The 14,817-nt window shown below is 45.2% G+C and overlaps 1 protein-coding gene across 1 annotated transcript in view; it reads left to right on the top strand.

Annotated features, from left to right (window-relative positions):
* Positions 1-14,817, top strand: part of XKR4 (XK related 4) — a 420,725-nt gene that overhangs the window by 262,189 nt on the left and 143,719 nt on the right. Inside the window, exon 2 of the mRNA XM_030304508.1 lies at positions 2,003-2,202. Coding sequence (XP_030160368.1) covers positions 2,003-2,202 — 200 coding nt within the window. The remainder of the gene's footprint in view (positions 1-2,002; positions 2,203-14,817) is intronic.

Here is a 14,817-nt window from a genome sequence, read left to right as displayed (position 1 = left end):
AATATTACTCAGCCATTAAAAAGCATGAGATCTTCCCATGTGCAACCATGTGGCTGGAACCAGAGAATATGCTAAGTGAAGTAAGTCAGTCAGAGAAAGACAAACTATACGATTTCACTCGTATGTGAAACTTAAGAAACAACCCAAAAAAATGAGCAAAGGGGAAACAAAAGAGAGAAAGGGGCAAACCAAGAAACAGACTCTTAACTATAGAGAGCAGACTAATGGTTACTGGAGGGGATGGGTTAATTAGGTGATGGGGAGTAAGAAGGGCACTGGCTGTGATGAGCCCCAGCTATGTATGGAAGTGTTGAATTACTATATTGTAAACCTAAAGCTAAGATTACACTGTATGTTCATTAACTGGAATTTCAATAAAAACTTAAAAAATTTTTAAGGGTGATAGACTCAGATATCACCGTTTCGCAACCCTAATGAATGAAGAGATCTTGGAAACGATCAACAGTGGATGATGGTGTCATAAAGGAGAACAGCAGGGTCTCCTCAAGAAAGTACTCAACCTCACCTGCTAAAAACGATCAAACTTGAATCTAATCAACACTAACTACCTCACTGAAGAAAATAAAAAGGACAGCTATGTTAACCACACCTCATGAATGCAATCATCAAGATCAAGACAGTGAAAAATATGCAGGAAATGAAAAAACAATGGAAGAGGAATCCGTGGCATAAAAGAGACTTACGATACATGTCAAATAATCATCACACAGGGGTCTCATTCGGATTGTATTTAAAACAAACTGTAAAGAAATTATGATAATCAGCAAAACGTGAAAACCAAGTATTTGACAATACTAAATTATCCTTATTTGTAACGTAATAGCGGTATTGCATTTATGCATGTAAATTATCTTTAATAAAATATTTACAGATGAAATAACATGATGCCTGGGATTTGCCTCCAGATAATCTGGTGGCAGGGAGTCAGTGGAGGTATAAATGACAAATGACGTGTGAGTTGTGCATACACGTATCGACAATGGCTTGATCCGGGTGGCTCGATACCCGATTTTTTTTCTCCTTTTGTACATGTTTGAAATTTTCAATAATAAAACTTTCTTTAAATTTTTTTTAGACATTTATTTATTTTTGAAAGACAGAGAGAGACAGAGCACGAGCAGAGGAGGGGCAGAGAGAGAGGGAGACACCGGATCCGAACAGAATCCGAAGCAGGCTCCAGGCTCTGAGCTGTCAGCCCAGAGCCCGACGTGGGGCTCGAGCTCACGAACCGTGAGATCGTGACCTGACCTTTGCGAGGTCGGACGCTTAACCGACCGAGCCACCCAGGCGCCCCAATAAAACGTTTTTTAAAAAGACATCAGGAGGGGGGCGCCTGGGTGGCGCAGTCGGTTAAGCGTCCGACTTCAGCCAGGTCACGATCTCGCGGTCCGTGAGTTCGAGCCCCGCGTCAGGCTCTGGGCTGATGGCTCAGAGCCTGGAGCCTGTTTCCGATTCTGTGTCTCCTTCTCTCTCTGCCCCTCCCCCGTTCATGCTCTGTCTCTCTCTGTCCCAAAAATAAATAAACGTTGAAAAAAAAAATTAAAAAAAAAAAAGACATCAGGAGGGTTTACAAGCACATACACTTTAATACTTCAGGCTTGTGTGGAGCCCTAGGAAAAATCCATCTCCTGAATACCATTGAGCCCATAGGGAAACTGACCGGAAAGAATGTGTGTAGATTGTCAAAGTAGCAAACCCCTTCTACACCCGCGTTTCCAACACATTTCACCCCCCTCTTCATTTTGCAAGTCAGTGGAATACCTTGCACGAGCACAAAGATTGCAGTGACTTCTCAAAGTGAACTTTGAAGAATAAGGGTACTTGTTCAATGGCCAACTTTGGACGTTAAATTAACAAGCCACCGAAGTCATTGTTTCACGTGTCCTTGCACGTTGTGATTTGCGGAAAAGAAAAACAGCCCGGGTGTTTGAATTATGAATTGCCACTCATTTCTTTCTTATTCTCCATGTTTTCTTTCTAGATATTTCCACACCATATACTTAGGTATTCGAAGCCGGCAGAGTGGGGAGAATGACAGATGGAGGTTTTACTGGAAAATGGTGTATGAGTGTGCAGATGTGAGTATGCTGCATTTGCTAGCCACCTTTCTGGAAAGTGCTCCACAGCTGGTCCTGCAGCTCTGCATTATCGTACAGACTCATAGCTTACAGGCCCTCCAAGGTAAGGGCTTGCAATTTGGTTTCTGAATTTGGGGAAAGATTGGCTACTTTTGTCACAATCCGAGGAACTGTTCTAATATGCTGTGTTGACAGAGGCCACGGGCCTCCCTGTGAGAGGTCTGCTACTTGACAAGAGAATTTGTGAATGATGCACATTTTCTGCTTCACAATTACTTGTTACGGCTAATTTACAGAAAGATAGTTCTGGTTTGCCTTCCGGCTGCCCTCTGAGTAGGGAAAGAGCTTGTATGATTTGACATGTGGTCAGTATGAAAACAGTCAGCGGAGTTTTTCTGTCTTGTATGGTAGAATGATTTCCAAAAATTTGGGGGGAAGATGGCCTAGCTCTCTCTCTCTTTCTGATAATATTTATAACATATTTGAATATTAGGGTAATCTCCATAATTTCCTTTTGACAGTAAGAAACAGAGAGACAGAAAAAAAAAAAAAAGAAACAGAGAGACAGAGAGATTAAAAGGAAATGGTAAAGGTGGCCATAATATTGTTTTCAAATCATTGGGAAAAACCTGTTGTCAATATTTAACAATACATTGTTTATACACTAAGTTTTATGAAACGAATATCAGACTAATATTTTTGTCTTGCTGTCTTGTTTGATAATCTCATCAGTAAGACTAACACTTACAACAGATCTGCCCTGACGTTTCCTTAGGATCTGATACTCAAATCTTTTCTAGCAGCAAGAAGGTTCAGACAGACCAGTGAGCACATAAGCGACTAAATGGCTGGATGGAGGTTGGCCAGGTAGCCCCTTTCTAAACGAGGGGTGTCCTGGTAATTTGTCAATTCTGTAACTAAACAGATGCTGTGGAACAGTGAACATGTTATAATGTGCTTGTTTTGTTCCAATCTCATTAGCGCCTTTGCTGTGACTTCCTCCACGTCTATACATGTTGCCGTCCTGTTCTGGGCCACGCTCTAACTTCAGATTTGATCTGGCTGGTGTGGGGAATCTCTGTAATGTCCTGATAACTTCTGATAGCAATGGGCACGTTAGTTTGGACTGAGCGCTTTAATTGGCAAGGGGTGGGGGGGGGCATATTAGAGGAAAAGAAAAATGGAGAGGGTACTGGTAGACGGGGGTCCATTTCTTTGTGAATGTCTGGGCCACTCTGGCTCTGCATTAGAAGAGCTTCAGTCCAAGAAGCTTGAGAAAAAGGTCAAAGAGATCCATAGGGTGTGATTCTCAAATGCTAGAAAGCACATTGGAGGAAAGAGAACGTGGTGTGTTAGTGTGCAAACAGATGAGAAAGCAAGACGCGTAAGTTAGCTGCAGATGACTCTCTTTAGTGGTGAAAGGCCACAAGCTACAGAAAGACGATCTGGCTTGGGTTAACTCACTTTTTTGGGAGACCGCGTGCAAGTCACTTAATGTCTCGGGGCCCCCGCTTCTCAAATGTAAAGGTCCCAAATGAAACTAGATGATCTCCAAACTCCTCGGAGCTCTATTCCGTCTCCATATCAGTGAATGTCCAGGAACCTCACAGGGCCAGGTTTATATGCATTAGGAAATGGTGTGTAAATGAGGACATCGGTATAAAGGGCAACATCAAACTAAATCTCTATCCAGGAATCTGGTACTTATCTCCAGAACAACTCGACAATCTCTTAGTGTCGTTACACAAGAGGGAAACCCAGGCACGAAGGTGGAGGGTTGCAAGCTGCCTTGCGCTGGCCCAAGATTACTGGATGTCCCTACAAGTTTTCTAAAAGATTTAGAAAATCATAGAGGAGCTTTGATCCTAAAGATGATGAACTAGGGCAAGAAGGAGGTGAGAGAGGGCCTAAGAAAATGAGATCACTTCAGCTCGAGAGTTTTACAGGGGAAAAAAAAAAAGTAGAGAAAAGGCAATCCTTAGTTTTTCTCCCATTATTCATTCTCAACATAGGAATCGAAATTTCTGTTTCTCAGAGTTGTGGCTCTTCACTGACACCTGGTGTCCCCAGCTCATCTACTAAGCTCACATTTGCATGAGGCTTGCTTTGAGAGCCAGACCTCGTCCTTGGCCAAGGCGAGCCATGCTGTGAAACTTGGAAAGCTCTAGGGGAAATATGTTCTGTAGCGCTCTCAAGGTGGTCAAAAGACTTGGCTGAGTCAAAGATCACCAGGATCGGGGCGTCTGGGTGGCGCAGTCGGTTAAGCGTCCGACTTCAGCCAGGTCACGATCTCGCGGTCCGGGAGTTCGAGCCCCGCGTCGGGCTCTGGGCTGATGGCTCGGAGCCTGGAACCTGTTTCCGATTCTGTGTCTCCCTCTCTCTCTGCCCCTCCCCCGTTCATGCTCTGTCTCTCTCTGTCCCAAAAATAAATAAACGTTGAAAAAAAAAATTGTATAAAAAAAAAAAAAAAGATCACCAGGATCAACGCAAATCATGGAGCACGAGATAAGGCATTAGCCTTCGAGGGGGATCCTAGTGTTGCATTTTTTTAAACAAGGGAGGTGGGCAGAAAGTTATGTTAAAAGACCAAACAGTGGAAATACCTGACACCCAACAACAAGCACAAAACCTCCAGCAAATGAAGTTGAGCGCAGGCCCCACTATCTAAATCATTTTGCATTTTAAAGAGAAATCTGTAGTCAGAGAGAGCTCCCAAATTCACCCCTCTGCTGATAGATGATCCCGCTTGAAATGAACCAGCTTGTAAATTAAATGATGCGAATACATTACAGGAACAGAGCTTTTTCCCCTCTAGGAAAAGAAACACAAATGTGATAGAAGCTAGTCTGACATATATTTTCATATGTATTTATGGTGGAAGATTCTTGGGATTTTATAGGTAAAAACAATATTCTGTAGTGAATGCAAATAATCAGTGGCACGAGCCCTCTGAAGTATTTGCAAAGAGCTCGGAATTAAAATCTTAAAAAAATTCTTATTTAGTGGGTAGAGAGCGGTCCTACGTCTGCAAGTCCTTCTTGTACGTGACTGTCTAGAATTATTATTTTTTTAGGATAGAAATCTCAATTTCAACCATCTACTACTCTCCGAAGGTCTCTCTTTTAAAAACCAATAAGAAAGGCAAGCAAAAAATACGACATGTTAAAACTGATGCTTAAAGGTTGTATTCTCCTTATGTAAGTTGGCATAGCCCTGAAACACTGTGAGCTGTCAAAATTCCTTTCTCAGCATTCCTTACTTATTGAATAATTAAGTCAGAGATACCTCATCATACTGGAGGCTGACAGGCTCAGTGGTGAGCCATGCAAGTACAGTATAATTATTTCTCCGTTTGCACTGTCCCGGGAAGGACACTTTGGCTCCTGTCCTGAGACCAGGAATCAGAGTAGAGCAGAAGTTTGAACATGAACATCCGGTCTTTTCGCTCCGCACTGTCACCTTAAATGGAACTGCTGCTTTTCATAGAAACTGGAATTTCCCTCGGAATATCTATCTCTGAAGTATAAGAAATACTCAAGAAGGTCCACTTGTACATGCATAGCTTAGATGGCATATAGTGCCTGGGGCCACTTAGGACAGCATCCTGTGCTTGGAGTTTCCAGCATGCATCTTGTTATGATTTTCCAGTCCAATTCCATATCACCTGCCAGGAGAGGAAGAGACAGAGAGATTAGAGAGATTAGAGGAAGGGAGAGAGGGGGGAAGGGAGGGAGGGAGGAAGGAAGGAAGGAAGGAAGGGAGGGAGGGGGGGAGGAAGGGAGGGAGGGGGAAGGAAGGAAGGAAGGAAGGAAGGAAGGAAGGAAGGAAAGAAGGTGGGAAGGAGAGAATGAAGGAGGGAGGGAAAGGAGGAAGGACAGGGATGGAGAAAGAGAGAGAGAGGTAGAAAGACTGCCTGGTAAGCCGAGATGGGCAATGGTGTACCGATTAGTCCCCATTTGAGGACACTGCTCCTGGTGTTAAAGATGTGAGATGTGGCCCAACACCTGCCTGTCCTCTTTTTAAGCAACATCTCAAACCCATCCAGGGCCGTTGATTGTGTCTAGGTGGTACAAGCAGGGGTAGAAGGTTGACTGTCTACCTTCTATAGAAAGAAGCTGCCCTACCTGACCTTTTGGCAAGCTAGGCTAGAGGGTCTCTAAGTCACTTTTAGTGTTGTGAGTGCAATTCTCCGAACGCTCGGTTTTGGTTGCGTGTGGACCCAGCCTCCCATAGTTGGCAGAGAAGCTATTGATTCAAGTACAAACAAGCGTCCCCAGGTCTTTGCTAGCTCGATGCCATGCTCTGTGGGGTCCAAGGGTGTGCTCCCGGGGAATGCTGTGCAGGGTCACGGCACACGATGTTTTCTTGACAGGGAGCGTGTGTGTGTAAGCCACAGCTCAGGCTGGTGCGGCCCAGTGGCCTAGCCCCGGCGGCCAGGTGCGCGTGGCCACCAGTGAAGGCATCGTGCAAAAAAGCGATTCCTTGAAAGGAACCATCTAGGCAAACCAAGAGAACTCAGGCCTTCACTAGATGCAAGTGGGTGCCAATCCGCAAACCCAAATGTTTCCCCTTTTTCCAGCTGGCTGAGGTTCTTCGTTTCCAGTTTCCACCTTTACTTGTCATTATGAGAAGATCCCATTTTACACTCTACGTGCACTTGGCTGTGATGTGCGGAGTGAGTGACAAATAAATGCCCTCCCACAGGCCATGTGTCCAGGACAGCTTTGTCGAGCAAGAAGGACACCGACGCCTACTTCGATCCTGGTTTCTTCATATCCAAAACCCCACGTGTTGCCCCGTTTTTCCAACAGTTTATCCCGAAGGCTTCGCGAAAAGGAGGGAGGAAAGGGGGGCTGGGAGAAGTGCTTACTGATTCATTTCCTCTCTTGCCTCCCGGGAGATCACGGGGGAAGTCACAAGTTAAGGGGCTGTCCTCAAACATCCAGCACTGCCCCCAGAAAACTGAGGCAACTGAGACAGCCCTGAAGTGTGAAAAACACCTCATTTGCCACGTCCTGATGAGGACCTTCAAGACCGAAATCGTGGGAGGCCCAGTCGTTCAACTTCGCGGTAAAGGTAGAGCCACACCCGGCTCCCTTCGCATGGTGCAGGTCAGAGGAGAAACCCAGCTACCTCAACCCTCCTCCTCTGCCAGATGACTGTCTCCACATGTGCCTGGCTCTACCTCTGCCTTCGGGGGAGGGGAGGCACAGGCAAGAGTGCCAGCCTGTGAGTGGGACTGTGTCCCACATCCCTTTAGATCTGTCTGCTCTGCAGTTGCTATTTTCATTAGTTAATTAACACATTTATCGAATGTCTCTTATGTGCATGATGGTGTGTGAAGCCCCACAAAACTTGTCCTAAAAAAAGTTCATGTTTTATTAAAAGTGTATACTGTGACATTATAAACAGCGTGACAAAATATATTTAGAAGCACCTAATTTATCTGGGTGTGTGCTAGAATGTTCTATTCTGTCGACGGGATACTTTAAATGAGGGGAGTGCTTGACCGGGTCTAGCTCACCCGCCCCCACTGAGGGCCCACTGAGCCTCTGCTTGAGTCATTGTTCATCATAGGACAGTTCTGATGGCATCACAGAAACTGTCGGAAAAGGGCCTTCTCGGGCCTCTAGCCCATCGCTCTACCTGACACATGAATATCTGATCAATTGCACCTTCGCTCCCTACGTTCAATCTCAGGGTCCACCCTCTCACCAGGAGGGCTACTCGTTATAAGTCTGAGAAGCAGAAGCTCTCCTCTCCACCTCTGAACAAGCAGTACCCCATCCCCTCTGTGGAATGTTCTTCCCAGTGCCCTTAGTGCATCGGATGTTCACGCCAAGCAGGTTACTTTCAGTCCATGGGCAGTTGTCTCCTGGAGTCGAGCTGAACACGTCACAGGAGTCATTGTGGGTTTCTGAAGCTGTTCGTTGAACTTCTTCCCCGTTCTTGTGACCCCTTAGCCTAATTAGATAGCATAGAAACTAGATGAAATGTGCATGTGCAAAAGAGAGGTGTTTCTGTGCAAGCTATGCTGACAGTTTCAGGAAAAGCAGAGCAGCCCAGAGCAGGGGAGTGCTTTCCCAACCACGGAGTCTCAAAGCATCGGGACGCCGCTCCTGTCACCTGTTGTCTGCCCCCCCAGAGGCGGTGGGTGCCGCGCTGAGTGTGGCGGGTCCCGAGGGCCGCACCCTGGCCACTGCCCCCACCCCCTGCAGTGTGGTGTGCGTGCCCATAGCCGTCTGCCCTCCTTTGCACAATGCTTGCCAAGAGCCGTGTGCACATGCTTCAAACGTCCCCCCAGACACTCTGTGCGTTTTAGTATTGTATCTCTGAACGTTGGCTGCCGGTTTTTTGGTGTGGTTTTGGTTTTTTGGGTTTTGGGGTTTTGGGTTTTTTTTTTTTCTTTTTTGTTTTTTGAGATGATCTGTCAGTTACAGTAATCAGGAATGCAGACCACGTTAGATATCCCGGAAGAAGAGATTGAAATCAGGCTGTCTACTCCACGGAGGCTGAGAAGCTGAGAGGACAAAAAGGCAGATGTCATAAAAGTAAGAGATTCCTAACAAAGGGGTGAAGCTCCCAACCCTAGAGCTAGAGGAATGAAGGAAAAGGCGCTCAGAGCTCTGGGGAGGGCACAACCTGATGGGTGTGGCTGACAAAGGGACGGGGCACGGCCACTGCCTTCATTGACATTGACCAGCCTGGAAGGCGGCCGGGCAGGGATGCAGCAAGCCCCCCCACCCCCCCACCCCCGACCTGGTGAGGCTGTGCAGGGCGACAGCAAACGATGCTGAGGACAGGAGGTAGGGGCTTTAGAAGCCAGTAAGGATAGGACGCCGATCTGAGCTGGAATCCAGAAAAAAGTCTCCTCTCTTCCTACCTTCCAACCTCCTGCCAGTGCTACCTCTCAGCAGAGCTTCATGGGAAACCAGCTGATCAGGGGGTCCTGGAAATCTCTGCAGGCCCAGCCCCCACCCTTAGGTGAGGAGTAATATATTCCCCATTCTGTGGTGTTACTTTTGCCGGCTTCCATCTGAGAAAGGGTAACCAAACTTGTTAAAGCCCGAACGGGGACCGTATGAGACCGATGCACAGGTTTTAGATCATGGAGATTGCTCATGTAAAAGATCTGGCAACTGACACGTCCTCCTTCAGTGTATGGCCACAGACCTCAAGTGGCCCCCCAGCAGTGTCCAGCAATCCTACCTTATCTCTCCCAGAAATTCCCTGTCCTGCCCCCACACTCGCCGTTTCCTACCTTCTCCTGTGTCCTCGTACTCCCAATACTCCGCATCTGTTACTCTGAACTGCTAGCCTCACTTCTCATTTCAGTGAGAAAACAGAAGCAGTCAACCAGGAGCTGTTTCCTTTTCCATTCTAACTGTACCATTCTACCAGCTTCTATGCCCGTCTACCCCGGGCCCCTCCATTTACAAGTATAAACTGAGCGGGCACCTATCCATGCCCCCCCTCTTCAGTGCTGGATTCCGTCCCCGCTCACCCACTCAAGCATCTTCTTCATGAAATTAGCCTCTCTCTCTCTCTCCTGCATATCACTTCAACTTTCACTGGATTTTTGCCAGCATCCTGCAATAACCCTCATCTTTATTAGAGGAAAACCTTGGCCCTTATCTACCATAGTACCTTCTCGCTCTTCACAGACTCCTTGAAAGATATGTCTACCCTCTCTCCTCTTCTTCGCTTCCTATGCTGTATATCTGGTTTTGTTTTATAATTTTTAAACATTATTTTTGAAGTATAACACATGCACAGGAAAGGACACAACCATCATAAGAAACTGCTACCAAGAGAGGAACATCAGCAGCATCACAGAAGCTCTGTTTTTTCTTTCTTTTTTTTTAATGTTTATTTATTTTTGAGAGCAAGAGACAGAGCACGAGTCCGGGAGGGGCAGAGAGAGACACACACAGAATCTGAAGCGGGCTCCAGGCTCTGAGCCATGAGCCCAGAGCCTGACACGGGGCTCGAACTCACCAACTGTGAGATCATGACCTGAGCCGAAGTCAGACGCTCAACCGACTGAGCCACCCAGGCGCCCCTTATTTTAAAATGTTTTTTTAATGTTTATTTATTTTTGAGAGAGAGAGAGAGAGACAGACAGAGCACAAACAGAAACTCACTCTCGTGCTCTAAAATAATCCATCGTAAGAATGAACCTCAGTTTATTTATCCACTCTACTGTCGTTGATGGACGCATGGTTTGTTCTCAGTTTGAAAGCGTTATAAATAATGTTACTGTGGATGGTTTTTGTATGCCTTTACACACGTACGCATATTTCTCTTGGGCTAGTACCCAAGAGTGAATTTGCCGAGTCCTGGAGTACGGGCACAGCGAGCTTTTGTAGATGATGCCGAAGTATTTTCCAAAGTGGTCGCAGCAAATTATAGTCGTTGCTACCGCAGTGCGGTTGTGTTGAGATTCCTCTGAACCCTCTCCAAAATTTGGCAGGGTTGGTCTCAATTCTAGCTCTGAGTAGGATCTCAGTGTGATTTCTATTTGCATTTCCTGATAACGATCAAGCTAAAAAGTGTCCCTGATGCTTCTCTGTTTCCTCCCCTCTTTATCCAACCGGTCAGCAAATTCTATCTGATCCACCTTCAAAATACGCCCCCAAGCTGATCCCATACACCACCTCTATCTCTACCACACCCCCCTCCAAGCCACAGTCTAGCGAGACTTCTCCCAGGAGCTGCTCTCCCGGCCTCCTCCCTATCTCCACGTGGTCTATGTGCCATATAGCAGCCATCGTGATCTTTGTATCTCTTTGTCATTTTACTTCGCTCTTTAAAACTCTGGTGATTCTTCGTTGCAGTTAAAACAAGCTCAACCTTTTTTTTTTTTTTTTTTTTTTTTTTTTTTTTTAACGTGTATGTGACAAGGTGCCCTGGTTTGGCACCTCCACACCTTCTAGTGTTCACTACTCACCCAAGCCCGGTGACACTAGCCTGCTCTTTCTTAGACACACCACGTTGGCATTTGCGGGGCCTTCGCCTTGCCATTCCTTCTCATCCTCACGTGACTCATCCTCTGCACGCGGGACCACATTCAAGCGTCGCTGCTAAAACTCACATCGCATCACACTCTCCAGTTCCGTCCACGTTGCTACAAAGGGCCATATTTCATCCTTTCTCATTGCCACATAGTACTCCATTGTGTATAGTGACCACAATTTCTTTGACAATAAATTTCGTATAGTAAAAATAAATAAATAAATAAAACTCACATCGCCTTCCCCACCAATAGCCTCTCCCTCTCTCCTCACTCCGTGTTATTTTCGCCATAGCCAGTTGAAATTGTTTTTCGTTCACGTGGATTATTGTTATTCCGTCACCCCTGGTGGAGGGCAAGCTGTGTGACAGCAAGGAACGGAGAGATGACGGCGAAAAATAGAAAAGCACTCAAAAAGTATTTGACTAAAGAATTTAGCGTGTAACTACCGTGCTCAGGAGCTACCTTATTTTTTTACTGGTTTCTCAACTGCACTAGGCAATACAGACTGCGGTTTAAGTTTCCATGGAAAATCATAGTGTTATTTTACATAGATGAAAGACATAATATAAGCTCCCCCATATATTGTATTAAAAAAATTTTTTTTATCTATTTGTGAGAGAGAAAGAGAGCACTAGCGGGGAAGGGGCAGAGAGAAGGGGCAGAGGATTCGAAGCGGGCTCTGTGCTGACCGCGGAGAGCCTGATGTGGGGCTCAAACCCACGAGCCATGAGATCATGACTTGAGCCATAGTCACTCAACCAACTGAGCCATCCAGGCACCCCCCCAATACTGTATTTTTACATATTTGGAAATTTTAAAATGTTAACTTTGATTCTCTATTACACCTGCCATTCAAGATAAAATAGAAAACACAAATACACACAAAGGAGAAAATAAAAGCTGTCTTCCGGGCAGAAGTAATAAAAATCCTGCAACTGAGAAATAACTCATGATTATATTTTATTGCTTTTCCTTATAGACTTCTTTCACGTTTTAGTATATGTTACATTACAATAGAATTAAAATATGGATACTGTTTTATAACCTCTTTTTTTGACAACACATCATGAACATATGTCCATAACTATGTGTATATTGTTCCTACACCATTTCTTTTTTAAAAAAAATTTCTAACATTTACTTGTTATTGAGAGACAGAGGGAAACAGAGCATGAGCAGGGGAGGGACAGAGAGAGAGGGAGACACAGAATCCGAAGGAGGCTCCAGGCTCCGAGCTGTCAGCACAGAGCCCGACGCGGGGCTTGAACCCACAGACCCCGAGATTGTGACCTGAGCCAACGTCGGTCGCCTAACTGACTGAGCCACTCAGGCGCCCTGTTCCTACACCACTTCTAACAACTACATAATTTACCAACATGGGTTATCTTCTTCTTTTCCGCGAATTCCCTGTTTTTAAAATTGTAAGTTATCAAATTATAGTAAATCATAAGTTATCAAATATAGTGAATCTTTGCAGATAGCCTCAATTACTTCTCAAAGATAAATGCCTAAAAGTGGAAATTCTGGAGTTAAGGGCAGGCAGGGTTTGAAGGCTTTTGACACACACTGTCACATTGGCCATTTTAAGGTACGCTCCTTCGGAAGAATTCTGCAGTGTCTCAAGTTTCTGATCCATAAGCACAGGAAGTCAGTGAGCGCGACAGTTAACAGGGACCGAAAAATGGGCAAATCTCTTGATATCTAGGGAAGAGCGCTTAACCATGCCCATTGGAATAGGCAGGTCTTAATTCCAAGAAGTGTCCTCATTTCTTTCCTTGTTACTCCATTGCATCCGCCCTCATAAAGTTTATAAAAGTTCTATGAAGCAGCAGCAGTTCATTGTTGATGAAACAAAAATTTAAGAACAGCACCATCCGAAACTTTTGATTGGAATCAAAATTGTAAGGAAAAGCGGGCATTAAGTTCCTCAAAACACATGACAAAAATCTGACCAAGGAACACTTGTAAAGGGTTAAACGATACAAAAATTACAACACAGCAGCCTCTACACTGGACAGTTGTGATCTCTTCTGGCTTTATAAATACACTCAATATACCCAATAGCATTTAGTGCAAAACCCTGCCGGGTATTGAAAAAATAAATAAAAGACGGCAGGCCCTGCCTTCCAGGTGCTGACAAACTCAGTCGAGGCTGCCAAAAAACAAGGGCAACCTTAGCAATGATGCCTGCACTCAAAGGCTATTACACATTCCTTCCTGGCCCGCGCTTGGCTCATACAAAGCAATCGATGGATATTTGTTGAATAAAATGAAAAATGAATACCTGCTATGTGGCAGAGCCCTCTGCTAGATGTGATTGATACAAAAACAAATAGCACAGCCCCTGGTCTCAAAGACTTCAACGTACTGGAAAAGGAAAACCAAGAAGCCATTTTAACTCCATTACACTCCGTGTTCTATTTGCGGCCACGTTCAGACCCTTGGGTGACCCAGAATGATCCCTTACGGACAATGATGCAGGGGAAGCAGAAATGCCACGCCCGCTGACTGTGTTCAAAAAAAGATGTCAAGGCACGTAGGAAGAATCATGGAAGGTGTCATGAAAAGAATGGCCTCCAAGCTGGGTCACAAACGATGCCTAACATTTTTTCACATTCTTTTTTAGGAAAAAAAAAAACAAAAGAAAGAAAGAAATGTGAACAAAACCAGAAGGGGGAGGCTGGTGATTTTGTCTATGCCTGTCTGTTCAGCAACGCTGGTTGGTGATAATGGTCTCCTCAAAGCCATGGGATCGTTGATACCATTTATAGCACACGATTAAGAGTTATTTCTCACACTTGAAAGAATGTTCTAGTGGCAGGGTAAATCCTTGCATATATGCTTTTAAAGAAATACAACCTATTTTCCTCTATCTCTGACTTTTCAGCCTGTGTTTTCGCATTGTTCGGTACTTGGGATTCTCCACAGATAAATCAATAAAATAGTAAACTGCCAGTCTGCTTAATCAATACATATACAGAGTTGAATTTGAAACGCTATCAACAACTTTGTGGGGAGAGACTTACAAGGCTGACATGACGTGTTGGCCATCCTGCTCCATTCTCTTGAAGCGTATTGGCGGGATAAATGGTGGGTGTCGTGGGGGTAATGATATTATTGATCTCTTTGTTTCGCACTCAATAGCCTCTGAGTCATGGTACCTCCCCAAGTTATACTTAGAAGGAAAGAGAGAAGCTTCATTTGCTTATCATTGATTCGAGTGCTTGAAATCAACTCTGTATGGTAGATCAGCGCCGGGCACAGCTGCGAATGGTTTTGAATTTGAATCATTTTGAACATAATATGAAATAAGGGCCTGACTATTTTTAGGTTCTACTTAATTATCTCCAATAAGCAAGCACCAGTCTTGGTGTTTTTCCACTCAGTCTTCCTCCTCTCGCCCTGTCTCCTTCCCTGTGAGATGGGAGTCGGTTTTGCATGTTCAGGCACAGGGTCACAGACTGGGGTCCGAGTGGGGGTCAACGGATAATAACAATTGCACATATGTGCCTATGGAGAGAAGAGACCCGGAGAAGAGGTGCAAAGGCCAAACCCTGGTGGATCAGAGAGGCACACATAAACACAGGGCTGTCTGCAGCGAATAGGGTTCCCAAACACCGGCTCTTCCTTTGCCTTTCTCATGGCTTTGGTTGCCAACCTCCAACGTCCCCAAATACCAGGAGCATTTCAACACCTCACACC

Source organism: Lynx canadensis, chromosome F2 (genome assembly GCF_007474595.2).
Source record: "Lynx canadensis isolate LIC74 chromosome F2, mLynCan4.pri.v2, whole genome shotgun sequence".
In the NCBI taxonomy this organism is placed as follows: domain Eukaryota; kingdom Metazoa; phylum Chordata; class Mammalia; order Carnivora; family Felidae; genus Lynx; species Lynx canadensis.
This window is presented reverse-complemented; position numbering and strand designations above follow the sequence as displayed.